This window comes from Phacochoerus africanus, chromosome 7, assembly GCF_016906955.1.
Source record: "Phacochoerus africanus isolate WHEZ1 chromosome 7, ROS_Pafr_v1, whole genome shotgun sequence".
Classification (NCBI taxonomy): domain Eukaryota; kingdom Metazoa; phylum Chordata; class Mammalia; order Artiodactyla; family Suidae; genus Phacochoerus; species Phacochoerus africanus.
Window position 1 is genome coordinate 404171 of NC_062550.1, and position 26831 is coordinate 431001.

General features: G+C 67.4%; 1 protein-coding gene across 3 annotated transcripts; it reads left to right on the forward strand.

Annotated features, from left to right (window-relative positions):
• The first annotated feature begins 63 nt into the window (after positions 1-63).
• On the forward strand, positions 64-26486 carry PLXNB2 (plexin B2). 3 transcript variants are annotated; one of them, XM_047785898.1, is made up of 38 exons: positions 64-158; positions 10745-10798; positions 11188-11240; positions 13386-14472; positions 14736-14918; positions 15010-15138; positions 15830-15930; positions 16017-16143; positions 16327-16480; positions 17074-17188; positions 17260-17368; positions 17440-17541; positions 17881-17973; positions 18206-18287; positions 18360-18520; positions 18627-18775; positions 18977-19085; positions 19302-19438; positions 19626-19796; positions 20208-20337; positions 20425-20652; positions 20762-20938; positions 21099-21238; positions 21329-21429; positions 21573-21802; positions 21938-22119; positions 22582-22648; positions 22819-22965; positions 23341-23497; positions 23578-23678; positions 23752-23836; positions 23935-24089; positions 24170-24330; positions 24427-24574; positions 24937-25001; positions 25141-25216; positions 25491-25565; positions 25651-26486. In XM_047785898.1, exons 4-38 carry the CDS (start codon positions 13399-13401, stop codon positions 25753-25755), a joined length of 5526 nt encoding a protein of 1841 aa, XP_047641854.1. In that variant the 5' UTR covers positions 64-158; positions 10745-10798; positions 11188-11240; positions 13386-13398; the 3' UTR covers positions 25756-26486. The 3 variants fall into 3 exon arrangements, with proteins under 3 accessions (XP_047641854.1, XP_047641857.1, XP_047641856.1); XM_047785901.1 differs by lacking the exon at positions 64-158 and having other exon boundaries at positions 25651-25788; positions 25944-26486; XM_047785900.1 differs by lacking the exons at positions 64-158; positions 10745-10798 and adding an exon at positions 10839-11004.
• Positions 26487-26831: the final 345 nt, after the last annotated feature.

Below are 26831 nucleotides of genomic sequence, written 5' to 3' on the forward strand. Positions count from 1 at the left end.
CCCCTCCCCCGCTCCCCGCCGGGGGCGGGGCCGCTGCTCCCGCGCGCTCCGGCCCCTCCTCGGCCACACAAAGGCCCGTCTCCATGGCAGCCGCGCGGGCCGCAGCTCAGCGCCGAGCGCGGCCCGGGCGCCATCGAGCCTCGGCGGCGGACGTGCAGGTACGGAGACGTGGTGCGGGGCCCGCGGGGCGGCCGGCTGGTGGGGCGGGTGGCCGGCCGCGCCGCTCCGCCCTGGCCTGGGGCGCTCGGGACGCAGGGGGACTCGGGCCGCTGCCGCCCGGCGGAGGGCGACTCGGGCCTCTGCCGCCGTCCGTGTGTCGGGCCGTCCGGGGCCGGGCCGCTCCCGCCCCACGCTCTTCCAGGTGGCGGGCGAGGCCTGCGGAGCCCGAGACAGCGGGCCCGGCGCAGCCAGGGGGCCCCGGCCGGGCGCCGCGGCCCCTCCCGCCGCCCGCGTCCCTCTGGAGCCCCTCGGACCCCTTGGGGCTCCCAGAGCTCCCCCCCTGCTCACGCCCCCGCCCCTCTGGCCTCGGAGATCGGTGCAGGGGGCGGAGATGGTCTCCGTTGTGCCAGAGCTCCAGGCCCGCACCGCCTCCCCACCCCAGCTCTGGTTCCCCGGCGGCGGCCGAGGCGGAGCCGCGGCTTTCTCCCCGGGAAGCTGGGCAGTGGTCGGGCTTCAGCGCCCCGCACCCCCGGGGCCTTGTGAGGAGGGCGGCAGCCAGGACCGCCCTGGGAGCCCCTGGTCCGCACCTGGCAGGCTGCGAGGCGGGTGCGCGGTTCCGGGCTGGGACCGGGCGCAGCCCAGCGCTGGGCAGGTCCCAGGGGTCCCCTCCTGCTTCGCCGCGCAGCCTGCGCCCAGTTGCCAGGGTTTGTTGGGGTGCGGTTTGGGTGGACACTCTGGGGCCCAGAAAGTCTCTCTGCCGGCCGCCTGGGCCCTGCCCCCTCAGGCTCGGGCCCTGCACCTCTGTGTGCCTCCTCCTGCAGGAAGCCCTCCCAGACGGACCCTTCCCACTCCTCTGCGCTCAGCTGTCTGGCAGATCTTGAGGGGAGTCCCTGAGCTCAAGAGCCTCAGCGCTTCCTGCCACGTCACTGGGCTCTTGCCAACAACTTGGAAAAAGAAGGAAGGGGTCTGGCTGGGCTCGGGGCCTGTGGTGGGGGTCAGGCCTGGGGGTGAGGCTCAGCCCCAAAGCTCGTGGAATGTTCTGGGGCTTGAGGACTCTCTGGGCCCATACCTGCCCTGGGGAGCGCCTCCTTCCAGGTCTAAGTTCAGCCCCAGTGCCCCCCTGGGGCAGGGGTGGGGCAGGACCTGTGGAGGTGGGAGAACAAGCCCAGGGGGCTGGGGGCTTTCGGCCTGACCCCGCGTCCAGATGGTATCCTGGCACAGAGGGGAGCATCTGAGGGTTGGACACCTGCGGCGGGTGCTGTGCTCTGAGGTGAGGGTCCCTAGGAGGGTCACCGTGGGCCTGGCCAGTCCCCTTGGGTATTTTTGGTGGTGTGTCAGCTTTGAGGAATTCCCGGAGGAGACTGAGCGCTCGCAGATGGTCCCAGCCTCCCACCTCCTCCCTCCCCTTACCTATGGGGGGGCCACCTCCTTCTGAGGAAGGGGGGCTTGAGGTCTGGCTGGGGCTCCTTGCCCCTGGAGGGGAGGGAAGTTAGAGAAAAACAAGTGTTTGGAATGCAAGTCCCCCCCTCCCCCACCAGCCGCCTGCCAAGAAGGAATTATTTTGGATTATCCAGCCGTGTCCAGCCACCCAAGGGGGGAGGCCACAGCCCTGGGAGAGAGATCCGCTTCCGGGGCCGCGCAGAGAGCCTCCGAAGGGAGGGACAGGCAAGTCTGGGCAGCTCTGCCACCTCCGCGGCTGCTCAGACCGGTTGGGGGCAGGGTGGGGGCGATGCGTCACCCTTGGGCTGGAGAACCGCCAGAGGTCGCAGGCAGGCCCTGCTGGGAGGGCCTGGAGCGGGCCCGGGCCCCTCCGGGGAGCAGGGGGGGCGAGGGAGCGGAGGGAGTCCTGGACCCTGTTCCCTGGGGCCCAGGGCAGCGGCCCAGCCAGGAGCCCCCTTCACCCCAGAGGCCTTAGCACCGTGGCCCCAGGGCCCTTTGAGGCTGCCCTCCAGGGCCCGGGTCAGAGACACACCTTGGGCCGGTTACTCACACCGGTGCTTCCCTGGGGTGACGAGCGGGCAGGGCGGGATGGCTGCTTAGGGTGGGTGGGGCACTGGGATCTCTCACTGGCTGCATCTCAGGCCACCCTCCTGCCTCTTGACTGACCCACAAACCAGCAGGCGACTGATGCACCACGGTTCTCCAAGCCCCTCCGACAGCCCAGCCCTTGTGCCCCCATACCCCTCCCACATTTGGATGTGGCACCTGTGAGCCCATCCCATGGCTGAGGAGCTCAAGGCCAGAGATGGGTCCCTTGGGTCCTTTCAAGGAGCTGTCTGGGATGCTGCTTCTGCTGAGTGGGCTCCTGGGGTCCACTTCGCATGTGTGCAGCCGGTGGCCCTGTAGGGACCACGGTGGGAGGCAGAGCTGACAGCTGGGGCCCAGCGCAGGAAACCCAGGGGCCTGGCCCCAGCCCAGGCGAGTGGAGCGGAAGAGATTGGGGTGGAAGGCACGGGCGTGGGCTGGCAGCCTGAGGAGGGGTCCATATGGCGTGTGCCCTTCTCCCCCAGGACAGCTCGTTGCAGGCCCTTGAGCCGTCATGGTGTCCTGTTCCCAGCCTTGAACTCACAGCCTGGGGGTCAGAGCTGGTGAGCACACTGGGTGTGGGCAGAGGGTGCCCTGGCAGGACAGGCTGTGGCTTCCAGCGCCTCTCCCATGGTCCCTTCTCTGGTCTGGGCAGGTCCACTCTGCAGTCCTTCTGCAGGAAGTCCTTACACCACGCCTCAGTCCTTTTTGCTGCAGCGACAAGGCCCCCTGTCCTGCCGTGGCTTCCTGGCGTGGGTGGGGGGAATAAGCTTTTCTCCCCTGTGGAGGAGCGTCATGCCCAGAGCCTGCCCCGGACAAGGGTGTGGGTAAGGCTGGTGAGGGGCGGAGGTGAACTGGTCAGCCTGCCTGGACTCGAACCCAGGCCTGGCCAGAAGGAGGGGGCTGCCCTGGTCTCCCAGCCTCTACCTCCCTCTGTCAGGTGGATGCAGGTTCACTGGGGGTGGGGGCTGGCCCGGTCCCTACCCCTGAGGCTAAGGGCTATTTGCGTTTGGGGTGGGGTGGGTGGGGCCTCTAATCGTCTTTGGTCTCAAATTACAGGCTGGGGAGGGTGGGTCAGTGGCCTGTAATGGGGGGGGCACTGTGGTGCGGGATGGGGGCCAGAGGAAGTGCTGAGGTTCCCTTTTCTCTCTGGACCACATGTGGGCCCTTTATGGTTTTCCCTCCTGAGTGGTTTCACATCCTTTGCTGGACTTCTTCTTCTGTCTGCCCCTGCGGCTTTGAGGACCTCCGTGCCTCCCGCCCCCCCCCTGCTGACCAGGCCAGAACCCTGCTCTGCCCTGGGCTCCCCAGCCACAGGTGCAGCCCTGGCTGGGCCTCTGCCCACAGTGTCACCGGAGCTGGTCTCAGCGCTGGGTTCCTCTGTTCTGAGCTAGTCTCGAACCTGTGACGGTGACTGGACCCAAACCCCCGGTGGAGTTGGGAGTGGCCGCGGGAACACCAGCAGGTCTGCCTCTGCTGTCGCAAGGCAGAGCCCAGGGCTGGCCCCGACCTGGAGCCGGGGTTCTGTTTCCTACCCTTTGTCACTCTCTGGTCCCTCCTGCAGCTCAGCACCCACCTCGCAGCTCCTCCAGCCCTGCCCCCACCTCGCTGGCAGCTTCCTGCCCTGTGGGCTGGCCCGTGGCCCACCTGAGTACCTGGTGCCCCTTGCACTGGGCAGAAGCGGCAGCAGGGACTAGGACGAGCTGGGTGCCCACACCCTTGGCCTCAGCCCCTGAGATGGCATGCCCTCCGAAATCTGGCAGCTCCCCATCCTGGCGCCAGGTGCGTCCTGGCCTGGGGACCCAGGGAGAGCCTGGGTTCTGACCCCAGCTGGGCCATCAGCCCTGCCTGGACGGCACTTCTGGGGTGAGACCGGACCCCTGGGTGGCGCCCCTGCTCTGCAGGCGCAGCTGGCCAGCTGTTCCCATGTGGGGCTCTGGGAGCAGAGGGACGGTGTCGAGCCCGGATCTCCGTGCCTGACACTGCGCCCGCTGGGCCCCCTCCTCAGGAAGAGCAAGAAGGAGGAAAAAGGTTTGATGTCAGCCTTTCAGGAGGCCACCTGTGTCAACAAAGTGTCTAGGCAGGGGTGTCTGCTCCCGAGGTGGGGACAGCTCCAGCCACTGGCCTGCTCTGCTCTGGGAGCCCTGAGCCAGCATGCCACCTGTGCAGGGCATGGGCCTGGGTTGATTGGGGCTCTGCTGCTGCCGTCAGCTCCACTCAAGCTGGCTGCTGATGGCCTCAGCCGGACTGCTGTGTGGGTGGAAGTAGGGACAGGGTGACTGGCTGCTGCCCCCTCGGGTCTTGGAGTGCTGAGGGGAGAGTGCTGAGTGCGTCCCAGAACAGCTCTCTCGGGCTGGGGAGCACGGTCTGTCTTGGGGCCCAAGGGGGCTTGTGGCTCGAGTGGCAGATTGGGGTGGCCAGGGCAGTGTGGGCCCTGCCATGGGGAGTCGGTTCCCGGACCATTAGGTGGGTGGACTCTGCGCCTCCCCACCGCAGGGTGTTTGCAGAGCAGGGGGCCTACTTTGGAGATGGCCCAGGGCCCAGGCCAGGATGCAGTGAGGCTGGTGCCTCCCCTGGGAAGGTGGCCGCTGCCCCTCTCGCGCCCAGTGGTGGGAGCTGGGCAAGTTGGCAGGGTGGAGGGCAGATGGTGGGAGGGAGCGGCCCCCACGTGGCCCACCTGCTTCCTCCCACATTGGAGTTGCCCCCCTTGGGTGGACTGGCCAGGGGACCGGAGGGGCTTGGCTTCCCCTGTCTTGGCCACGGTGAGCCATGGTGGGCGTCAGGGGAAGGGCTTCAGGATGGGGGTGACAGGCAAGCCTGGCCCTGCCTCTGTAGGTGAGCCCCTGGGGGCGGGGGGTGCTTCCCGGCGGTGGTTCCTGGGCGCCCCTCCCCCCACACGGTCCCCCCACCTTGCTGCCCCCGACTCCTGCATCATGTCCCACCTGCCCCCCTGCCTTATCCTGAGCTGGGGCGTTGCCTCCCTGGAAACTCTGTCCCTCTGCCCTTCCGAAGCCTAACCCTCCACGCACACCGGACCCCAGACTCTCTCCAGCACCGCCACGCACCCTGCCCTCACCAGGCCCCACCCCCACCTGCGTGGAGCCCTGCACAGCAGCCCGGAGCTGTGCCCTGTGCTGTGCCCTGCACACAGGGCCTTGCCCCCACCTTTCCCACACAGGGTCCCTTGAGGCCAGCTCCAGGCCTCTCGGCTCTCCTGGGCGTCCTGGGCCGAGCCAGGGCTGGGGCTGCGGCTCCTGCCAGCCAAGTGTTCCTTCAGGTGCTCTCTGCCCGGGAACACTCTGGATGCTGGGGCCGGACCCCTGTGGCAGGCACCCCCTTGGCATCACAGACGTGTGTGCTTGCACATGTGTGATCACATGTGTGTGTGTGAGTGGTGGCTGGCACGATGGCTTGGCGCAGTGCCTCAGGCTAATTGCGGGGTTCGGCTGTGATGGAGGAGGCGGGGTTGGGGTGACCGCCGAGGCGCTGACAGAGTGACAGGGAGATTACAGGCCTTGCCTGCTCCTTGCTCACTCAGGCCCTCCCCCGCCCGCCCCCACGCCCCACTCCCGCCTCCTGCACTCGGCCCAGGAAGGGGCTCTGGGCGGGGGCTGGTCCAGGGCCAGCTGCAGCCGCCATGAGCCTCGGGCTGCCTGGCCAGCAGCGTCCAGCCAGCTGTGGGAGGTCAGCCTGGCAAAGAGGAGACGAGTGGGGACATCTCACAGGTGGGCGCTGGCAGGCAGGGAGGCAGACCAGACCCGTGGCTCATGCCTGCCTTTGAGCCCAAACGCCCTCAGGGCCGCTCCTAGCCTCTCGGGGCTTGGATGGGAGTGGGGGGGGGCGCTCGGCTCCTCCCATAGGAGCCCCCTCTGTGCAGGCAGCTGTCTGGGCTGCTCTTCTTGGCCTCGTTTGTGCTGGATGCCCTGAAGTGCCTGCCTCTCCTGATATCTCACTCCCTCTTCCTGGCCCCTCGGTCTGATTACAGACCATCCACTGGAGAGCTGTCCCTGGAGGGTGTCCACGCTTGCCCAAGTGCCAGCCCCACTCACCTGGGCATCAGGCATTGACTGAGTCCAGTGGCACCCAGCACCCTTTGTGGCAACAGGACGCACTTGGGGGCTGCGGGCTGAGCAGGTCAGCCAGGTCAGTGGGCCGGGTAGGGGTCACCATCAGCATTAAGCAGGCGGGTGTTCTGACCCAGAGGCGAGCCTGGGGTGGAGGGGCCAGAGAGGGGCCCGAGCTGAGTCTGTGTGGGACACGGTGGGGGCTGGGACTCAGGAGGGGCGTCTAGGAGGAGGGGGTGGGCCTGGCACACGGCGGGGCTGTGTGAGGCGTCCGGACCTAGCGGATCTCACCGGTCCTAGGTGCGTGGAGGCCCAGGATGAGCCGGGCTGCGGGCCGCCGGCAGCACCCAGGCAGTTCTTGAAGAGCAGTCGTCTGTGAAGCCCGTGGCTCTGGTGTTCTAAGCCGGCTCCCCGCGGTGAGGCAGACTTGGACGGGGGCGAGGCCCCATTGCCGGCGGCCTAGGTTCCAACCCTCTGTGCTGCGGCCTCGGCTGTCCTGTCCGCAGGATGTGGGGGGGCGGGTGCAGCGCGCCCTCGGCTTGCCTGGTGAGCTGAGACGCCCGAGGGCAAAGGCCAGTGCAGAGCCCCTGGTGCTGGTGCCCTCAGGCTGACAGAGGGGCTGAGAGGTGGCCCCGAAGGTGGAAGGGGTGGGAGGTGTGGCAGGGTCCGGCGGTAGGGGAGGGTCTGCACACCCCTGAGGCACAGGCGGAGAGAGCCCTGGGGGCCTTCGGGCCGCTCTCCCTTTGGCCTTGGGGTCTGAGTCTTTGACCCCCCCCCTTTGCCACCAGCAGGGACCTGCAGCCTCCCCAGGTAGAGGGCGGAACCTGGGGCTGGTGGGGAGGGGGAGGTGGCACCGGTGCCCGGGAGGGGTCCTGTGGGAGGCTCTCGGGGCTGACGCAAGGCTCCGGCTCGACGTCAGGGCCCCCAGAGCCCCGCCCCGCCCCCGCTCCGAGGTGGCGGAGCTCGGCCTTTGCCCGGTGAGTCGCGTCGCGGGGGTTGGGGGAGGGCGATGCCGGCCGCCGCTGGGGCCACGGGGAAGGACCGGTCCCCAGCGCAGCCGGGGCGGGCGGGGTGGGGCGCCTGCCCGGGTCGGAGGTGCCCGCCGCGGCCCGGCCCGCGGGAGGACAGCCTGACGCCCGGGAGGCTCCTTAGGGACGGGTCCCTGGGCCCACGTGGCCGCCGCCGCCGCCGTCATCGTGACGAGGTCAGGCTCCTCCGACCTCGCGCCCTGGGTCCCCGGGGAGGCCGGTCCAGGGCTCACGTGCTCCCCCGGGGGCGCCGGGAGCCGGCGGCGCGGCTGGGGCGTCGTCTGCGGGAGGGGCGCTGCCACCTGGTCGCCCGGGGTTACGAGGCCGGGGCGGCCCTCACCGTCGAGGGCCCTCCCTGCCTCCCCGACTGGACGGACCCGGGCCCCCACCGGGGGGCTGGGACCGCGGGGGCCCCGACACCCCCCCCCCCCGCTCCGCGCCCCTCCCTCGCACTTGTTTTGAAAACAGCGGAGTCTCGGATTTGCCGGCGTCTCGCCTGTTTTGTTTCCTCTGATTTGTTTAACGCTCCCGGCTAATTGCAGATTTGCATGTTCGTCGCGAGAGTGGCAGTGGCGCGGAGGCCGGTCCCCTGCAGCCAGCTGCCGAGCGGGGGAGGGGCGGCGCCCGAGGCCCGAGGCCCCCCTCCCTGCCTCCTGGCCTGGCCTGAGGGGACGCGGCCCCCCCCCCCCCCGCGCCAGGGCCGGCACCTCTTCTCGCCGCACAGGGGGTCCCTGGGAGCCTCCGCCCAGCGCTAGGAGCCGCCCCAGCTCCCTCTGGGCTGTGTGGGTGGTCTGTACCTGTCCGCACCCGGGCCTGAGCCTTTGTCCAAATGAGCACTTCCTCTGTGTCTGCGGGAGCCTGAGTCCCCGTCCTGGTCTCTAGGCGCCTCTTCTGCCCCGCCGGGCCTGTCCCCAGCCCCATCTGGGTCTCCCTGCTGAGCCCACAGACTGCCTAGAGCAGCCCTGGGGCCGGATCCCGCCACAGACCTGGCTGCTAGGCATTGCTGGGATTTGAGCTTTAAGAAGTCACTCCATCTAGCACTGCTTGAAAATAGAGTCTAGCCTACCCCCCCCCCAGAGCTCTCCTTCAATGGGGGGCAAGATGGGAGGGGGACACTGACAGACCCCAGACCCCAGCCTGGTCTGGAGTGAGGGCCCTGCCCTTCTCCTTCGGGCACCTCCTGTTTACCTTTTCCTGGGGGCGGGGGTGGGCCATGCCCTCCTGTGTGGAGGGGGCGCTGAAGAAGGGGAGTCAGAGGAGGGGCCCCAAGGGAGGGGACAGCCTTGTGTGTGAGGCCTGGGACCAGCTGCAGGGGCACAGGGACTTTCAGCTTCCTCTGTCATGTGTCACCTCCCTTTCTGGTTTCTCTGAGGCAAGACCCATTGGTGCCCAGTGGTTAGTTGCTGTGTTCAGACCTTGCTCAGAGAGGGCCCATCAGTGAAGGGCATAGACCATAGACGATGAGTGAGGTCCTGCAGGGCCAGGTCAGGATGGGTGTCCTAGGGTTCTGAAGGATGGGCAGGAGTTTTCCAGGGGAAACAGCAAAAGCAGAGACATGGTGACATACATCGCTAGGTCACCCCAGCACCTCCTCCACTACAGGCACACATGATGCTCCTACACCTCGTGGCAGCCCACTCAGCTTGGTGCTGTTATCCTCCCTCCCGTTACAGATGGGGAAACTGAGGCACAGTGTAACTTTGTCAACAGCCCTCATAACCCAGGTAGAAGGTCCTCTGTGCCGAAGCTTTGGGGCGGTGTGGTTGTGGGGTGGGGGGCCACCCATGGCCTGAGGGACCTGAGGGTGTCCAGGAGAGTACCCTTCATTTGAGGATAGTTGGGGCGACCCTCCTGAGAGCAGAGGCTGGCTGTTGGGCAGGATAGACGAGAGGGGAAGGCTGGGGGCCAGAACAGGGCATTAGAGAGAGGAAGCCCCCTGGAGTTAGGAGGGGATGAGAGAGCGTCCGGGTTTCATTCTGGAGGAGCCTGGTGTTGGGCTGACTCCGGGGGGGTCTGCGAGGTGGGTCCATCCTGGTCAATGAGTCCCTTGGGACAGGTCCCTTGGGGGTGAGGTGGTGGCTGTGGGAGCTGGGCCTGTGGGTCAGGAAGACCATGTGCTTTGGAAGAGGCTGTGCTCCCTTGGCCTTTCCTGCGGGACACACACACACAAACCCCTTTGCCAGGGGCCCGGGCCAGTGGAGGGCTGGGGCTGGGCACTCAGGGGCATGCCCCGGGGAAGCAGGAGGCTAGGGGAGCAGACCAGCGTGACGTTCCTTCGAGGCAGCAGGTGTGCATGCACAGTGCTGTGGACCCCGAGCTCAGCCTCCGTCACCAGATGCAGCCTCGTGGCCAGCCTGGCCAGCCTTCCCCTGAGCCTCCATCATCCTGCAGCCCTGAGCTTTGGCCCCTGAGTTAGCCTGTGGAGTGGCTTTTGCCCCTTTTGCAAAGGCTGCATCAGTCTTGTGCTTAGCGCCAGAGGACACCCCCATCCGGAGCCCTGAGCCTCTCTTTCGGGTTAACCCTTCCCTGCCCAGACTGGGCACTAGAGGGATGTCTTGCCCGGAGGAAGTGCTGCCTGGGTGCACAAGTGTGGCGCCCGCCTCCCGTAAGCCTCCCTCCCCGCCCGTTCCCCCTGGACCTGCTGTCTGCGGTCCTCCTAGCCCTGGGCCCTCCTCTCAGGGCTGTTCGCCACGTTGTGGGGGGGGGTTTGGCACCAGCACAGAGTGCACCCTCTGGGTACAGCGACCGTGCAGGGCCTGTCCTGGTGGAGGAGCACTGGAGGCACAGTGCTGGGAGCGCAGCCGGGCTGGGAGCCAAGGGGCTGGGCCACTTCGGAGAGGATCCAGCGGCTGAACCTTGGCCGGGGGTGGGGCGTGTCCCCTGAGGGCCTGTAAAACCACGTCCAGAGGCAGAGGAGAGCTGGAGGGGGTACAATCAGTATTAAATGTACCTCTTTTTAGTTAGACAAGTAGTATGTGGATATATTCTTGTGTTTTTCAAAAATTGGCAAATGAAGTTACTTTGCTGTCCCAGCCCCCTCCTCCCTGCCCCCCAGGCTTCCCTGTGTTTTTCACTTTGGAAGAATGCTTCTAGAACTTCTCTGCAATTCCTGAACCCGCGTGTGTTGGTGCAGACACCCACGGGTGGGAGAACTTTGGATTCTGTCCCCAGCAGGTCTGGGCTACTTCCGGTCGGCACAGACCACCCACCTCCATCAGCCCCTGTGGTTTTTCAGGGTCTTCCGTGCTGGGTGGTTGCCAGATTTGCTCTGTAACGAACAGGCTGAGCAGTACCCTTGGGCCGGCCCTCCCTGTGGGTGCCGGGGGTGTTTATCTGGGAGGAGGACAGCAGTTGCAAGCACTGCTCAGTGCTACAGTGTAACAGGCGCTCCTGAGACTTTTCCTGCAGGAATCATTTAGTTCTCCCAAAAGCTGCTGTGGGCTTACTGTGACTGTCTCCATTTCACAGATGGGGAAATGAGGCACAGAGAAGTTAAGTAACTTGCCTGAGGTCACACAGCTAGTAAGTAGAGTTGCGGGGTCGTGTGTATGCATGTTTTTCAGAAAGCAGCTTTTGTTTTAATCAAGTAATATATGTGCCTTGTTTAATGAGCAGACAGTACCAATAGACCTTGAGCGAAGAGAAGCTGTTCCCTGTCCCCTTTTCTCTTTGCCTTTTTTGAGGAGAGGAGAGGGTGTGTCAGGCTCCTATTCTGGAAAGACTTAGTGGTGTGTATCCATCCACTGGGGTGCAGGGCCGGGAGGCTGGAAGCGTGGTGTCTGGGGGAGGGGCTGTGCCGAGGGCAGGGTGGAGGAGGCGGGAGGTCCCATGGGTTGCTCCTTGTGCCCTAAACCTGGAGGCAGGGCCAGGCTTGTGTTGAGACCACTGTCTTGCCTTTGTTTGATTCCTAGGGAATCTTGATGTGCTCCTGGAGCAGAGGCTGAGTCGGACCGCTGTGGCCTCGGTGAGTAGGGGCTGCCCCCCCCACCGGGGGGGGGGGACAGCAGTGGGGGCTACAGCCACACTGATAGTGACGGGGCACGGTGACCCTAAGGCTCTGGTCCGCCCGGCCCAGTGTGGACATATCTGCCCAAACCCAGGCGCTCTGCGCTGAGACTGAGGCCACGTCTGGGCACTGCTGCAGTGCTAGTTTCTGGAACATCAGGGCTGGGAATCTGGGCTTGGAGGAAGGGGGCTCCTGTCCAGACGCCTTCCGGGCCAGCAGCAGGCTGGAGTTCGTGCGACTTCTTGGAAGTGCACCTCCGGACTTCAGCCAGGAAGAAGGTGTCTGATGCCCCCGAGGAAATCCCCGCCGGCCTGGTGAGCAAGCAGGGGTCCTGGGCCGCCTTCAAAACAGGAAGCGCCCGTTCCAGGAACACCAGCGGCAGGAAGCTTTGCTGGCTCTGCCTGGCGCCTCCCGCACGGCAGAGCTGAGTTCTGCCGCTGGTCAGGTGGGTCACCCTCTGCTCCTGGGCCTGGCCAGGCAGGTCACCTGAGGCTTTGTTTGTCCAGGAAGTGGAGGGAGCTGCTGCCTGGAATTGTCACCCAGTCCTTCCTGCCACAGTTTGGCCTGGCCTCAGCCCGAGGGGCTCCTGGGGCCCTGGGACTGAGACTCCCTCTGCCCACCACGCAGAGGGGTGCTGGGGCAGGGAGAGGCCACGGCCCGGGAGAGCAGCAACGCAGTGTCTGGGCGGCTTTGTTGTCAGAAGCCGGATGGTCGTCTTTATTTGACTCAACTCACGGTGTTCTTCCAGCACTTGCAGACCGCGGGACCAGCCCGGGCCCCCCTGGGGCAGAGGACAGGGCAGGCTCCTGCCTCAGGGGCTCCAGAAGGGGGCGCCCCGAGAATTCCCCCACTCGGTCGGTTCTGGTTTAAAAGTCCTAGCCGCGCTTGCGGACCGGACCGCCAGAGAAGCCTGGGTCCGTCGGGGACGAGGGGGACGGCTCCCGGGGGTGGCCTGGGCTCCGCCCCCGCCGGCAGCTCCGCCCCCGCCCGCCCGCTCCCTCCCGCGGCTCCGGGAACATTCCATTCATTCCCGATCGCCGGCCGCGGGCCGGAGCCGCAGCCAAAGCCAAAGCCGCGTGGGGCCAGGGCGCGGCGGCGGCGGCGGCGGCGGCGACGCGGGGACTCGGGTGAGCGGAGCCGACCGGGTAGGGCAGGCCAGCCTGGGCTCTAGGCAGAGGGGCCCCCGATGTCCCCAGCCCCGCGGCGGCGCCGCCGCCGCCGCCAAGCGGACTTTGGGCCCGAGCGGGCGGGGGAGGGGTGCCGAGGGGGCGGGGTCCTCCGGCCTGTGCCCTTTCCTTCCCCAGGGCCCTGAGTGACAGAACCAGCGGGAGCTGCCCGAGCGGCGGGGCCTCTCCCGGTTCTGCGCAGTCGCAGGCACCCCAGCCCCGCGGCTGGGGACCTTGGAACTGCGGCGCCCTCCGCGGGCGCAGCGGGCAGAGCCCCAGAGCAGTCTGCGCGGGGAGGGACCCCTCCCCCAGGATCTGCCCAGCCTGCCGAGGGGCCTGTGACACCTTCCCGTCTCTGACCAAAGGCACCACCTTCTCCCCAACCTGTCAGGCATCTTGGGCCACCTTCACCTCTTTCCCAGATCCCTGCTGTGTCCCCTCTTGGCCACCAGCCAGCCAGCCTGTGGTTAGCTTCCTCTGCTAGTGGCATGTGAGGAGGATATGTGGGGTCCCCAGGGGCCGGGCAAGAACTGATCACCCCAGAACCAGGAGCTTCTGTGCAGAGGCCAGAGCTGTCCAGCTAAGGGGCGTCTTCCTGCCCCCTGGGGTTTGCCTCTGCTGGTGCCCTGTGATGATTCTGGGGTACAGAGGGTTTGGCAGTTGGCTGCTTTTTTTTTTTTTGTCTTTTTTGCCATTTCTTGGGCTGCTCCTGCGGCATATGGTCAGAGGTCATGTTGCTGGGAAAACTTTGAGGAGGATGCTGGGAGGGGGTCTTCTCGGGGAGGAGAGCGGGTGTGTCCGGGGCGTAGGCCGCTGGGGCAGCCACACCCTTCCCTGGCCTGCATTCTGGTCCTTCGAGCAGGTCCGCCATAGGGGGCTTCCTGTGCGGGGGAGTCCTCCCATCCGGGGTCCCCCTGACCCTCCTTGCGTCCCGCAGGGCACCAGGGGCAATGGCGCTGCAGCTCTGCACCCTGATCCTCTTGGGCCTGGTGGGCACCAGTTCGAGCCTGCGGTCCCGCAAGCTGGACTTCTTCCGCAGCGAGACGGAGCTGAACCACCTGGTCGTGGATGAGGCGTCGGGCGTGGTGTACGTGGGGGCGGTGAACACGCTCTACCAGCTGAGTGCAGATCTGCGGCTGGAGCAGCAGGCCGCCACGGGCCCAGCCCTGGACAACAAGAAGTGTACGCCGCCCATCGAGGCGAGCCAGTGCCACGAGGCCGTGCTGACCGACAACGTCAACCAGCTGCTGCTCCTCGACCCGCCCGGGCACCGCCTCGTCGAGTGCGGCAGCCTCTTCAAGGGCATTTGTGCCCTGCGTGCCCTGAGCAACATCTCCACGCGCCTCTTCTATGAGGACGGCAGTGGCGAGAAGTCCTTCGTGGCCAGCAACGACGAGAGCGTGGCCACCGTGGGGCTGGTGAGCACCACGGGCCCTGGTGGCGAGCGCGTGCTCTTCGTGGGCAAAGGCAACGGGCCCCACGACAACGGCATCATCGTGAGCACCCGTCTGCTGGACCGGGCCGAGGGCAGGGAGGCCTTCGAGGCCTACACGGACCACGCCGCCTACAAGGCCGGCTACCTGTCCACCAACACGCAGCAGTTCGTGGCCGCCTTTGAGGACGGCGCCTACGTCTTCTTCGTCTTCAACCAGCAGGACAAGCACCCGGCCCAGAACCGCACGCTGCTGGCGCGCATGTGCAAGCACGACCCCTTCTACTACTCCTACCTGGAGGTGGACCTGCGCTGCCACGACCCCAGCGACACCCAGGCTCCCCCCTTCGGCACCTGCCTGGCGGCCTCCGTGGCCGGGCCGGGCGACCGCAGGGTGCTGTACGCCGTCTTCGGCAGGGATGGCCGGGGCGGCGGGGGGCCCCACGCGGGCCTCTGCCTGTTCCCGCTGGCTGAGGTCCACGCCAAGATGAAGGCCAACCGCAACGCCTGCTACACGGGCGCCCGGGAGGCGGGCCGCGACACCTTCTACAAGCCCTTCCACGGCGACATCCAGTGTGGCGGCCACGGGCCGGTACGTGGCCTCGGCACGTTCTCCTCTGAGCTTGGGCCGTGTGCATGTGGTCTGCGTGTGGCTGCTGCTTTGCCCCGTGTCCACGGCCCGCCTGCTCGTGAGGGCCCACGGATGTGGTGTCACGGCGGTCAGGTGCCGGCCCGGCTGGGCATTGGGGGCTGGCAGAAGGGTGTGTGTGGGCGGGGCCCTGAGTGCCGGGAGCCCCCATGGAGAGAGGCCTCCGGTGGGGGGTCTGCACCCACCACTGACACCCCCGTCCATAGGGTGCCAGCGAGAGCTTCCCGTGTGGCTCGGAGCACCTGCCCTACCCACTGGGCAGCCGAGACGGACTCTCAGCCACAGCTGTGCTGCAGCGCGGAGGCCTGAACCTGACAGCTGTGACGGTGACGGCCGAGAATGGCCACACCATCGCCTTCCTGGGGACCTCAGATGGCCGCGTCCTCAAGGTGAGGCCTAGGGCTGGGGCAGGGCGGCTTCTGGAGGGGCCCTCAGTGCGGGAGGCGCCCCCCCACCGTGCACCTGGCCTCATGCCCACAGGTGTACCTCGCTCCAGATGGCAGCTCCGCGGAGTACGGCTCGGTCCTCGTGGAAATCAACAAGAGAATCAAGCGCGACCTGGTGCTGGCCGCAGACATGACCAGTCTGTACGCCATGACCCAGGACAAGGTAGGCCTGTGGAGGTCCCGGGGAGTGGCCTTGGGGGTCCGGGGCTTTGTGCCAGGCCTGGAGAGGGGCAGAGCAAGGCGCAAGGGGGGCTGGCCCCTTCCCCTCAGGTCCTGGCGGGGTCTCCTCCCGTGTCTAAGTACTCTTCCGGTCTTTGAAGTTATTCCTGTCTGTTCTGTGTCTCTGACTCTGCTTTGGCCCCATCCTGACCGGAGGGTTGGGCCAGTACTCTGAGTGGACCTTCCCCAAGGTGGAACAGGGTGGCCAGGGGCCCATGCAGCCCCTGTGAGCTCAGACAGTGGGGGACCTGGGCTGAGCCCCGCAGCTTAGCCTGCCAGGGGCCTTGGGAGCACTCAGGATATCCAGGCACCCTTGCGGGGAGCGGGGTCAGAGGGCCTGGGCTGGCACAGGGGAGGCACTTCCGCCAAGGACTCTTGATTCCATGGGCTCCTGCACCAACTGATCCTGGGTCGAGTCCAGCCTACAGGCCAAGGCCACACAGAGCCTGGCCGGCAGCCACTGCCCAGAGCCCTCACTGGCCAGCCTTGCGTTGCTGTTGAGGCTTTCAAGCTTAGGGATAAAGGTGGGATCAAGCCAGTGACCCTAGGGAAGTCGGGGGTCTGAGCGGTGTCCCTGTGCCCCTGGCCGCTCGCCTCGGTGGCCGTGGTCCCGCTCACCGCCCTGCTCCCCGCAGGTGTTCCGGCTCCCAGTGCAGGAGTGTGTAAGCTTCCTGACCTGCGAGCAGTGTCGCAGCTCACAGGACCCGTACTGTGGCTGGTGCGTCGTTGAGGGCCGGTGAGTGAGAGCCTGGGGGCCTAGGGTGCGGCCCCGCCCTGGGGGCTGACAGGTGCCAGGGCTGAGGCTGTCCCCTGCCCCTGCAGATGCACCAGGAGGGCTGAGTGCCCGCGGGCTGAAGAGAGTGGCCACTGGCTGTGGAGCCGAGACAAGTCCTGCGTGGCCGTCACGGGGGCCCAGCCCCAGAACATGAGTCGCCGGGCCCAGGGGGAGGTGTGTGCCAGGGCAGGCGGGGGCGGGCTGCCACTGGCCTGGAGAGACACACCCCCCCCCCGCCGCCCCCACAGCATTTGGATAAAATGGGGTCAGGCTCTAGAGGCTTCTCCGGGGGGTGGGTGTCCCCGAGCCCCAAGGCCTGGCAGACGAGTCCTGGTGTGAGCCTCCTGCCATCCGCAGGTGCAGCTCACCGTCAGTCCCCTCCCGGCCCTGAGCGAGGAGGACGAGCTGCTGTGCCTCTTCGGAGAGTCGCCGCCACACCCCGCCCGCGTGGAGGGGGACGCCGTGACCTGCAACTCCCCGAGTAGCATTCCGAGCACACCGCCCGGCCAGGGTGAGGCCCTCGCTCCTTTCTCTGCACCTGGGGCCGCGTGCACAGCCATCGAGCCCAGTTCCCGGAGGGTGGCTGCAGGTCACTGGCGTGCACAGGGTGGAGCCCCCCCTCCACCGACCCAAGGCCGTTTCAGCCACTCCCGAGTCCTCTGACCTTGCGCCTTGGTCACATTGATTCAGTGTCATTTGCTTTCTGTGCCCTGGGCCCCAGCATCTGTGCAGAAGCCCCTTGCTCTGCCCCCGCCGTCCAGCCTGAAGCAGGTGGGGCTGTCCCCTGAGCATTCCAGGGCCAGTGGAGGGCAGCTCATTGGTGGAGGCAGGGGCCACGCAGTGACGTCTCAGAGACCTGGAGACTCCCTGCCCCAGACACAGAGGGTCTGGAGGCACAGAGCTCCGGGGAACACGGAGGACTCGCCCTGGGCAGCGACACCTGAGCCGAGAGCGGATAGCAGGGGCAGGCCTGGTTCTCTGCCCTATAGCCTGTGGGCAGCACTGGCCGAAGCAGGAGCTGGGGCCAGGGAGGCCCAGTCCCAGCCTTCCTGTCCCGCGCGGATCGTGGCCCCGCCTGACGCCGGCCCCGTCTGCTGCCTGTAGACCACGTGGCCGTGAACGTCCAGCTCCTCTTCGGACGCGGCAACGTCTTCCTGACCTCACACCTGTACCCCTTCTACGACTGCCGGGAGGCTGTGAACCTGGCGGAGAACCTGCCGTGAGTGCCGCCACCGCCCGGTCCCCCTCGCCCCCGGGCCGCGGTGCCCCCCTCACCCTCTCCTCCTCCAGGTGCATCTCCTGCGCGAGCAACCGCTGGACCTGCCAGTGGGACCTGCGCTACCATGAGTGTCGCGAAGCCTCACCCAACCCTGAGGATGGCATCATCCGCGCCCACATGGTGAGAAGCCTCAGGGGAGCACGGCTGCTCGGCCATGGCCAGGCGGCACCTGACCAGCCTTCCCTCTGCAGGAGGACAGCTGCCCCCAGTTCTTGAACCCCAGCCCGCTTGTCATCCCCATGAACCACGAGACGGCCGTGGCTTTCCAGGGCAAGAACCTGGACACAGTGAAGGTCGGGGGACTTGTGGGCATGGCCTCGGGCGGGGGCTGACCAGGGCCTGGCGTGGCCGGCGGTGGGGGGGGGGTCCCGGAGCTTATTCAGACAGGGAGTAGGGTCGGGCTTGGGGAGCCCCGCGCAAGGAGGCGTCCGGCTCGCCCCCCGGGAGGGGGAGAGGCTGGGCGCGGAGCGCGCCGTTGACCGTGGTGTGCCCGCTGAGAGTGGCTGAGGGGCAGCTGGGAGGGGGCGGCCAAGCTGACCCAGGAACCGCGTGGGGAAGGAGGGCACTGGGGCCGGGACGGGCACTGGAATGGGCTGGCCTGCCCAGCGTAACCTGACCGGCCTGTCTGGCAGGGCTCGTCCTTGCACGTGGGCAGCGAGCTGCTCAAGTTTGAGGAGCCAGTCAGCACCCAGGAGCCAGGAAGCTTCCTCTTCCGGACCCCAAAGGTACAGCTCCTTCGGTGGGCGCAGAGGCGGCCAGCTGGGCCCCCGGTCCCGTTGTTTCCCTGGGGCCCCGGTCCTCCTCCGTGTCTCTGAGGCGCCACCTTCCAGCCGCCTGGAGGCCTCCCTGTGCCACCCCTCAGCCGCGCGGGGACACATGGGCAGTTGTGGGCAGAGTGGTCACCCGAGGGGGCTCGGGCGGGAGCGGAGGGTGCAGTGTGTCCCTGTGTGTCCCTAGCTGTCCCACGACGGGAACGAGACGCTGCCCTTGCACCTGTATGTCAAGTCCTACGGCAAGAACATCGACAGCCGGCTCCAAGGTGGGTGGGCAGACGTGGGGCGGGAGGGCGCGAGGTGGGGCCGCCCTGCTGACTGCCGGCCTCTCCCCACAGTGACTCTCTACAACTGCTCCTTCGGCCGCAGCGACTGCAGCCTGTGCCTGGCCGCCGACCCCGCCTACAAGTGCGTGTGGTGCAGTGGGCAGAGCAGGTGTGTGTACGAGGCCCTGTGCAGCAACGCCACCTCCGAGTGCCCGCCGCCCGTCATCACCAGGGTGAGCCCCTCCCGCCTCCCCGACGAGGGACGCTGGCCTGGCCCCAGCCCTCCACGCGTGCCACCCTGCCCGAGCCACCAGGTCAGCTGGGCTCTGCCGATTTCAGATCCACCCTGAGACGGGCCCCCTGGGCGGGGGCGTTCTCGTCACCATCCTTGGCTCAAACTTGGGGGTCAAAGCAGACGACGTGACGAGGGTCACCGTGGCTGGCCGGAATTGCACCTTTGAGCCCAAACGGTACTCTGTGTCCACCCGGTGAGTGGACAGCCTGTGACCTGGGCCCCAGTGGCGAGACCAGTCCCTCCCCTGGCGGGGGCGGCGGGTGACCTGGGGGATGGAGAGGAAGGACATGGCCTGGCTGTGTGGGTGCCCTGGCTTTGCACACTCAAAGGGGTGCACGTCAGGTGGGGCTCGAGGAGGGCCTCCAGTGTGCCCACCTGCCTGCCGCTCGCCCAGGATCGTGTGTGCCATCGAGGCCGCGGAGGCGCCCTTCTCGGGGGGCGTCGAGGTGGATGTCAACGGGAAGCTCGGCCATTCGCCTCCCCATGTCCAGTTCACCTACCAGGTAAGCACCTGGCAGGTGGGTCTTGCAGGTTAGAGCAGAGGTGGGTGGCAAGTGCGGACTCCTGGACCTTGGGGACCACAGGCTGACGCGGGGGCAGGGGGCAAGGTGGTGCCCCTGCCTCCTCCTGACAGTGGTCACTGCCCGGCCAGGGCCTGGGAGGGAGGACTGCAGCCCCGCCGCTCGGCCCTGAGCCAGATGCACTTGTCGCCCTTCTAGCAGCCCCAGCCCCTCAGCGTGGCACCAAAGCAGGGGCCACAGGCGGGTGGCACCTTGCTGACCATCAGCGGCACCCACCTGGACACTGGCTCTGAGGAAGACGTGCGGGTGACCCTCAATGACGTCCCTTGTAAAGTGTGGGTGTCCCCACGGGACGAATCCCTGTCCGCCTCGGTCCTGGGAATGGGGTGGGCGAGTCTCCAGCCACGACGCTGGGCCTGTTCTGGAGGCGCAGTGGAACCGATCAGACCCGGTGACCCACTGGCCTGGGACTAGGGTTGCTCGCAAAGTGGGTTGACATTGACTGGCTGTTTCCTCCCCCAGGGTGCAGTTTGGGGCACAGCTTCAGTGTGTCACCGGCCCCCAGTCGGTTCTGGGAGAGCTGCCCCTGAAGATTTACTACGGGGGCTCCCAAGCGCCCAGCCCCGGTGTCACCTTCACCTACCGCGAGAACCCAGTGCTGCGGGCGTTCGAGCCGCTGCGAAGCTTCGTCAGGTGTGGCCCCTCCCTCAGCCCTACCCCCACCCCCTCCAGCTGTTTCCCAGACGCCCTGTGCCCACTGGGCTTGCGAGGATACGGTAGAGCCAGTCTGGGCAGCAGGAGGAGGCCTCCCAAGATCCCCTAGAGTCAACTTCCCCTAGAAGCCTTGCCGGGCAGGCCCCACAGCCCCCACCCCTGCCCTACTTCTGACCCACCAGGACCATGGTGCCCAGGGCCGCAAGTGCTCTGAGCACACCCCCTGCCTTCCAGCAAGCCCATGCTCACATGTGTCCACGTGGACCCCAGGCAGGGTGGGGCCGGGAACCCCAAACCCACCTCAAGGCCCGAGTCGGGGTGGGGAGCTGGCTGGGCACCTCCTTTGCCCAGTGGTGCCCACTCAGGCACCGCCCTCTCCCTGTCCCCCAGCGGCGGCCGGAGCATCAACGTCACAGGGCAGGGGTTCAGCCTGATCCAGCGCTTCGCCATGGTGGTCATAGCCGAGCCCCTGCAGTCGTGGCGGCGGCGGCGGGAGGCGGGACCCCTGCAGCCCATGACGGTCAGTCCCGGTGCCAGCTCATGGGGACGGGCCAGGGAGGGATGTAGCTGGTGCCACATGCCCTGACGGCCCTTCCTCGGCCCTTAGGTCGAGGGCACGGAGTATGTGTTCTACAACGACTCCAAGGTCGTGTTCCTGTCGCCGGCCGTCCCCGAGGAGCCCGAGGCCTACAACCTCACGGCTCTCATCCAGATGGACGGGCACCGCGCCCTGCTCAGGACCGAGGCCGGTGCCTTCGAGTACGTCGCCGACCCCACGTTTGAGAACTTCACGGGAGGCGTCAAGAAGCAGGTCAACAAGCTCATCCACGCCCGGGTGAGGACCAGCCGCCACCCCGAGGGTCGGGTCCAGAGCAGCCCGAGGTCGGGGCCGAGCTGGCCCAGGCGTCCCTGACCCGTCCTGGTCACGGCGACTCCTCCCCCAGGGCACCAATCTGAACAAGGCGATGACGCTCCAGGAGGCCGAGGCCTTCGTGGGTGCCGAGCGCTGCATCATGAAGACGCTGACGGAGACTGATCTGTACTGCGAGCCCCCGGAGGTGCAGCCCCCTCCCAAGCGGCGGCAGAAGCGGGACACCACCCACAACCTTCCTGAGTTCATTGTGCGTGGGGGACGCGGGAGGCGCCCGGGTGGAGTCGGTCCGGGGGCGGGGGCGGGGGCGGGTGAGGGCGGGCAGCGTGGGCGGGGTGTCTTTGGGGGTGGCTTCTCCTGGCTGGGCTCAGCCTCACACCTGTCCTCGCGGACGTCCCCCGTCCACACAGGTGAAGTTCGGCTCCCGGGAGTGGGTGCTGGGGCGCGTGGAGTATGACACGCGTGCGAGTGACCTGCCGCTCAGCCTCATCCTGCCGCTGGTCATCGTGCCCATGGTGGCGGTCATCGCGGTGTCTGTCTACTGCTACTGGTGAGCCTCCCTGGCAGCCTCGGCGCCTCGGCCGCACCCGCCAGCCCTCCCGACCCAGGCCGGGTCCCAGGAGCTTCCCTGTGCCCCCAGGAGGAAGAGCCAGCAGGCCGAGCGTGAGTACGAGAAGATCAAGTCCCAGCTGGAGGGCCTGGAGGAGAGCGTGCGCGACCGCTGCAAGAAGGAGTTCACGGGTAGGGGCCGCCCCGGCAGGGTCCTGCAGGGCCCCGGGGCTGGAACCCTGGGAGGAGGGCCGGGAAGAGGCTGTGGGCCAAGGGGTGCGCGCGGGCGGGCGGGCGGGCGGGCGGGCGCGTGCTTACCCCGGCCTCCCCACTAGACCTGATGATCGAGATGGAGGACCAGACCAACGACGTGCACGAAGCAGGCATCCCGGTGCTGGACTACAAGACCTACACCGACCGCGTCTTCTTCCTGCCCTCCAAGGACGGCGACAAGGACGTGATGATCACCGGCAAGCTGGACATCCCCGAGTCTCGCAGGCCGGTGGTGGAGCAGGCGCTTTACCAGTTCTCCAACCTGCTCAACAGCAAGTGCTTCCTCATCAACGTGAGCGGGGCGGGGCCTCTGGATCACAGGGCGGGGCTCCCTGCTGCGGGGAGGTGGGGGCGGGGGGGCCCCCCCGGAGCCCACCTTCCCCCCCACCACCACCACCACACCGCCGACCACCAGCCCTCCCCACAGTTCATCCACACCCTGGAGAACCAGCGGGAGTTCTCTGCTCGTGCCAAGGTCTATTTTGCGTCGCTGCTGACGGTGGCGCTGCACGGGAAGCTGGAGTATTACACGGACATCATGCGCACCCTCTTCCTGGAGCTCATGGAGCAGTACGTGGTGGCCAAGAACCCCAAGCTGATGCTGCGCAGGTGCGCGGGGAGGGCGGGGCCGCGGCCGGAGACGGGGAGGGCAGCGGGGTGGCACAGGCTTGTTCCAGAGCCTAGTTGGCTGGTGGGCGCAGCCAGTGCAGGCAAGCAGGGTGGAGGCAAGGCCCAGAAATACGACCCACATCGGGTACGGGGGCGGGGGGTGCAGAGGAGACCGCAGGGTGGCCCACACCCTGGTGAGAACTGCCCGGCTCCTCCCCAGAGACCCCTCTTCCTAGAGGGCGGTGTTCCTGCTTGCGGTTGTTTCTGTGGGTCACTTAGCTGCCATCGGCTCTGTAGGGTGGGGTGGAAGGTGAAGCACCCCCTCGGGGGGTCTGGGAGATTGTCGTGCCAGGCTGTCGTCCGTGTACAAGTTGATGGGGACGCAGGGCCTGGGTGGAGGCAGGGCTGCTGTGAGGGTGGGCTCTGGCTTCGTGGAAGAGCCTGTGGTCCCTTCATCTCCAGGTCTGAGACAGTGGTGGAGAGAATGCTGTCCAACTGGATGTCCATCTGCCTGTACCAGTATCTCAAGGTGGGCTCCTCGTGGCCCTGCCGACTGCTGAGGGTGGCGGGCGGTGGGGGGCAGGTGGGGCCGTGCCCCCCAGATGTCCACTCCCTGCCACCTGGCTCCCCCGGACCGGCTTGTTTCCCGCCCGGCTTGGTCAGTCCCAGCCATGGCTCCGCCGCCCCGTGTCCCTCCAGGACAGCGCTGGCGAGCCGCTGTACAAGCTTTTCAAGGCCATCAAGCATCAGGTGGAGAAGGGGCCAGTGGACGCCGTGCAGAAGAAAGCCAAATACACACTCAATGACACGGGGCTGCTGGGGGATGACGTGGAGTATGCACCTCTGGTGAGCCTCCGGGGGCCGGCGGGCGACCTGGGGGAGACCTGGGGCCGGGTTCAGGGCCCCTGGAGAAAGGCCCTAAATGTCGTGACCCCGAGGCAGCTGCCTCCTGGGTGCCCGAGCCTGCTCCAGGTGCGTGGGCACATGCAGGCCGGTGACACACCCAAGTGAGCAGTCCCCTGAGCTGCCCCTCAGCTCTCCATCCCGCTCTACCAGGGCCTGCGGAAGGCGGTGAGGCCCTGGGTGCTGTAGGGGCGCAAGACCTACCCCACCCACTCCAGCTGACCCGGTGAGGGTGGGGGGCCCAAGGCGGCAGGCACGCTGGGGCCAGGGAGGCCCCCCTTCCCCCCCCCCTCAGCCTCCGTTCTGTGGCCTCCGCAGACAGTGAGCGTGATCGTCCAGGATGAAGGGGTCGACGCCATCCCCGTCAAGGTCCTCAACTGTGACACCATCTCCCAGGTCAAGGAGAAGATCATCGACCAGGTGTACCGCACGCAGCCCTGCTCCCGCTGGCCCAAGGCTGACAGCGTGGTGCTCGGTGAGGGCCCACCCGGCGCGCCGGGCGGGGCGGGGAGCGGCCGGGGGCGGCTTCAGGAGCCGGGCTGCGTCTCCCCGCAGAGTGGCGTCCCGGGTCCACGGCCCAGATCCTGTCAGACCTGGACCTGACCTCGCAGCGCGAGGGCCGCTGGAAGCGCTTCAACACGCTGATGCACTACAACGTGAGTGGGCGGCGGCGGCGGGGCCGGGCTCCCGGGAGAGGAGCCGGGCGGCGCTCACCGCGCTCTTGCGCAGGTGCGGGACGGAGCCACGCTGATCCTGTCCAAGGTGTGGGTCTCCCAGCAGCCGGAGGACAGCCAGCAGGACCTGCCTGGGGAGCGTGAGTCTCTCCCTCGTCTGTACCCTCCGCCTCCGGCGGCCCCCTGCCCGGCGCGGGCCGGGGCTCCGGGCCTGCCCTTCAGCGCCCCCTCCCCGCAGGCCACGCCCTCCTGGAGGAGGAGAACCGCGTGTGGCACCTGGTGCGGCCGGCGGACGAGGTGGACGAGGGCAAGTCCAAGCGCGGCAGCGTGAAGGAGAAGGAGCGGACCAAGGCCATCACTGAGATCTACCTGACCCGCCTGCTCTCGGTCAAGGTGGGCCGCGGAGGGCGTGGGGGTGGCAGCCCCGGGGGCGGGGCACCGGCACCGCGCGCTGAGCCCCCGCCTGCCCGCAGGGCACGCTGCAGCAGTTCGTGGACAACTTCTTCCAGAGCGTGCTGGCGCCCGGGCTCGCGGTGCCCCCCGCCGTCAAGTACTTCTTCGACTTTCTGGACGAGCAGGCGGAAAAGCATGACATCAAGGACGAGGACACCATCCACATCTGGAAGACCAACAGGTGGGGCCCGCCCGCGCCCGCTCGCCCGCCCCGCCCGCCCCGCCCGCCCTGCCCCAGGGGCCGGCGGCCCCCTCACTCCCTGCCCTTCCACCCCAGTTTGCCGCTGCGGTTCTGGGTGAACATCCTCAAGAATCCCCACTTCATCTTCGACGTGCACGTCCACGAGGTGGTGGACGCCTCCCTCTCGGTCATCGCGCAAACCTTCATGGACGCCTGTACGCGCACGGAGCACAAGCTGAGCCGCGTGAGTGCGCGGGGCGCGGCCGGCGGGAGTGGGCGCTGGACTGGGGGTGAGGGAGACAGCTCGGGGTGTGCACGTGCACACTTGGGGCGGGGCTGGGGGGGAGGCGGAGCCTGGGCGGCCCCCTGGTGCGCGGTGCCTGTGGCGCCGGCACCATCTCGGACTCCCTTCCGTGGGAGGCAGAGAGTGATTTTCTGGTAAATCGCAACATGGCGAAGCGCTGGTCGTTCCTGTCGCATCGGACTGGCTGGGGGCCCCCACCCTGCACACCCCCCTTTCTCCGGGTTTCCTGAGTGGGAGTGGCCCCGAGGACAGGGGCACCAGCCCGTCCTGGCCTGGGTGTCACTTGGCTCCGAACCCTACAGGACTCTCCCAGCAACAAGCTTCTCTACGCCAAGGAGATCTCCACCTACAAGAAGATGGTGGAGGAGTGAGTGTCCCCGCCCTACCCAGCGGGGGGGGGCCCCCGGGGGGGGGGGGAGGTGCAGCCTGCGATGGGGGGGGGGGCTGTGGGCGGCCTGGGGGCCGTGTCTGGGAAGCACAGCCCCGCTGCTCCCCATCCCCCCCAGCTACTACAAGGGGATCAGACAGATGGTGCAGGTCAGCGACCAGGACATGAACACCCACCTGGCAGAGATCTCCCGGGTAAGGGGGGGACGGGGGCACAGACGGCACTGCAGGGGGCGGAGGGTGGGACGAGACAGGCGGGGCCCCTTGTCTGACCAAGTGCGTGTGGCAGTTCCGAGCCAGGCCTGCCCACTGTGTCTGCGTGGGTGGGAGGCTGTGTCCCCGTTTGCGGTGCCCTGTGCGTCTGCGTGTCGTGACGAGATCTTCAGTAGGGGCCACGGCACCACACGTCATACCCACTACCTCGCTGCAGCCGCCCCCGGGCCGTGGGTCACACAGCCCCTCCCCCCAGGCACACACGGACTCCCTGAACACGCTCGTGGCCCTGCACCAGCTCTACCAGTACACGCAGAAGTACTATGACGAGGTGGGGGTCTGGCCCTCCCAGGGGAGGGGGTGGGTGCCCGGGCAGCTCCTCCCCTGGCCTGTGGTCTGACGTGACCCACTCTCAGATCATCAACGCCCTGGAGGAGGATCCTGCCGCCCAGAAGATGCAGCTGGCCTTCCGGCTCCAGCAGATTGCCGCTGCACTCGAGAACAAGGTCACGGACCTCTGACCTCCAACTCCTCTGTTCGGTCTCAGGGCGCAGGTGCGTGATGCCCGGGGCCGGGCTCGGGCACCCTTGGGGAATGTGGCCGAGTCAGCAGGGTTGACGAGCCCCCGGGCTTCCAAGCGCACGTGGCGTGGCGGGCAGCCCCCGCCTCCGTGTTGGAAGCTACATGGCCCCTTTCTCCTGAGCAATAGTGCGGGGCGCCCAGCAGCACCAGCTCCCTCCTGCAGAACCAGCATCGCCTGGGGTCTCCTTCACGTCTCCCGAGTGATTCGAAAACGTGCCTTATACTCCCGGCGCCACGCTGGGTCTCTGGGGGCGGGTCGGGCCTCAGCCCCCTCCCCGAGCACCAGCAGCCACCTCGGATACCTGGGTTTGGCCCTTTTGGGTGGGATCTGAGTGCCTGCAGCCCCCGGGACCTAGCGCCCAGACTGCCTTGCCGGGCTGGGGGTAGAAAACCGGTACAATGCCTTGCTGACCTCGACGGCTTGCCCTGCGGCGCGGGCACTCCGGTGGACTCGGCGCTGGAGACCCCACCTCAAGCTGGACGTCACACGTCAAGGCCCAGGCGGCCAGAAGGGACCCAGCAGACTGGGGGTCCTGGTCTCCGCCTGTCAGACAGGCCGACCTGGAGGCCCTGCCTGGGTCTGGGGAGCCAGGAGCAGCTCCGCCAGGACCGCCCCCGACCCTTTTTGTAAATCTTGTTCATTGTAAATCAAATACAATTGTGTTTTTCATGCTGCTGGTTGGCTGGGTTCCTCCTAGGGCTGTTGACCAGCTGTCCCCTGCCCTGTTCCCGGGCCTCTCTCCCTGGACAATATCCGGCCCTAGACGCTGGCCTTCAGGTGGGCCTGTGTGGCCTTCCACTCACACGCTGCCGGCTGGCTCCTCTGGGCCCGCAGGCGTCGGCTCAGCGGGGTCCATGCCCTCACTGCTGCCCTGCAGGTCGGGGTGGTCGTCGGGGGGCCGGGAAGTGAGGTCTGGGCTGTGGAGGGAGCTGCGTGCAGCCCAGGCCCGAAGATGACCCTAACGCAGAGGGCGGTTCCGAGGGGCCCCAGGAAGCAGTCCTGCCTGGTGGGTGG

Coding starts and splice junctions, on each gene's coding strand:
- PLXNB2 (XM_047785898.1), top strand. CDS start 13,399: ATGGCGCTGCAGCTCTGCACCCTGATCCTCTTGGGCCTGGTGGGCACC. Junction 21,239..21,328: donor GTGTCTGTCTACTGCTACTG/GTGAGCCTCCCT, acceptor CTGTGCCCCCAG/GAGGAAGAGCCAGCAGGCCG. Junction 22,966..23,340: donor ACGTGGAGTATGCACCTCTG/GTGAGCCTCCGG, acceptor TGGCCTCCGCAG/ACAGTGAGCGTGATCGTCCA.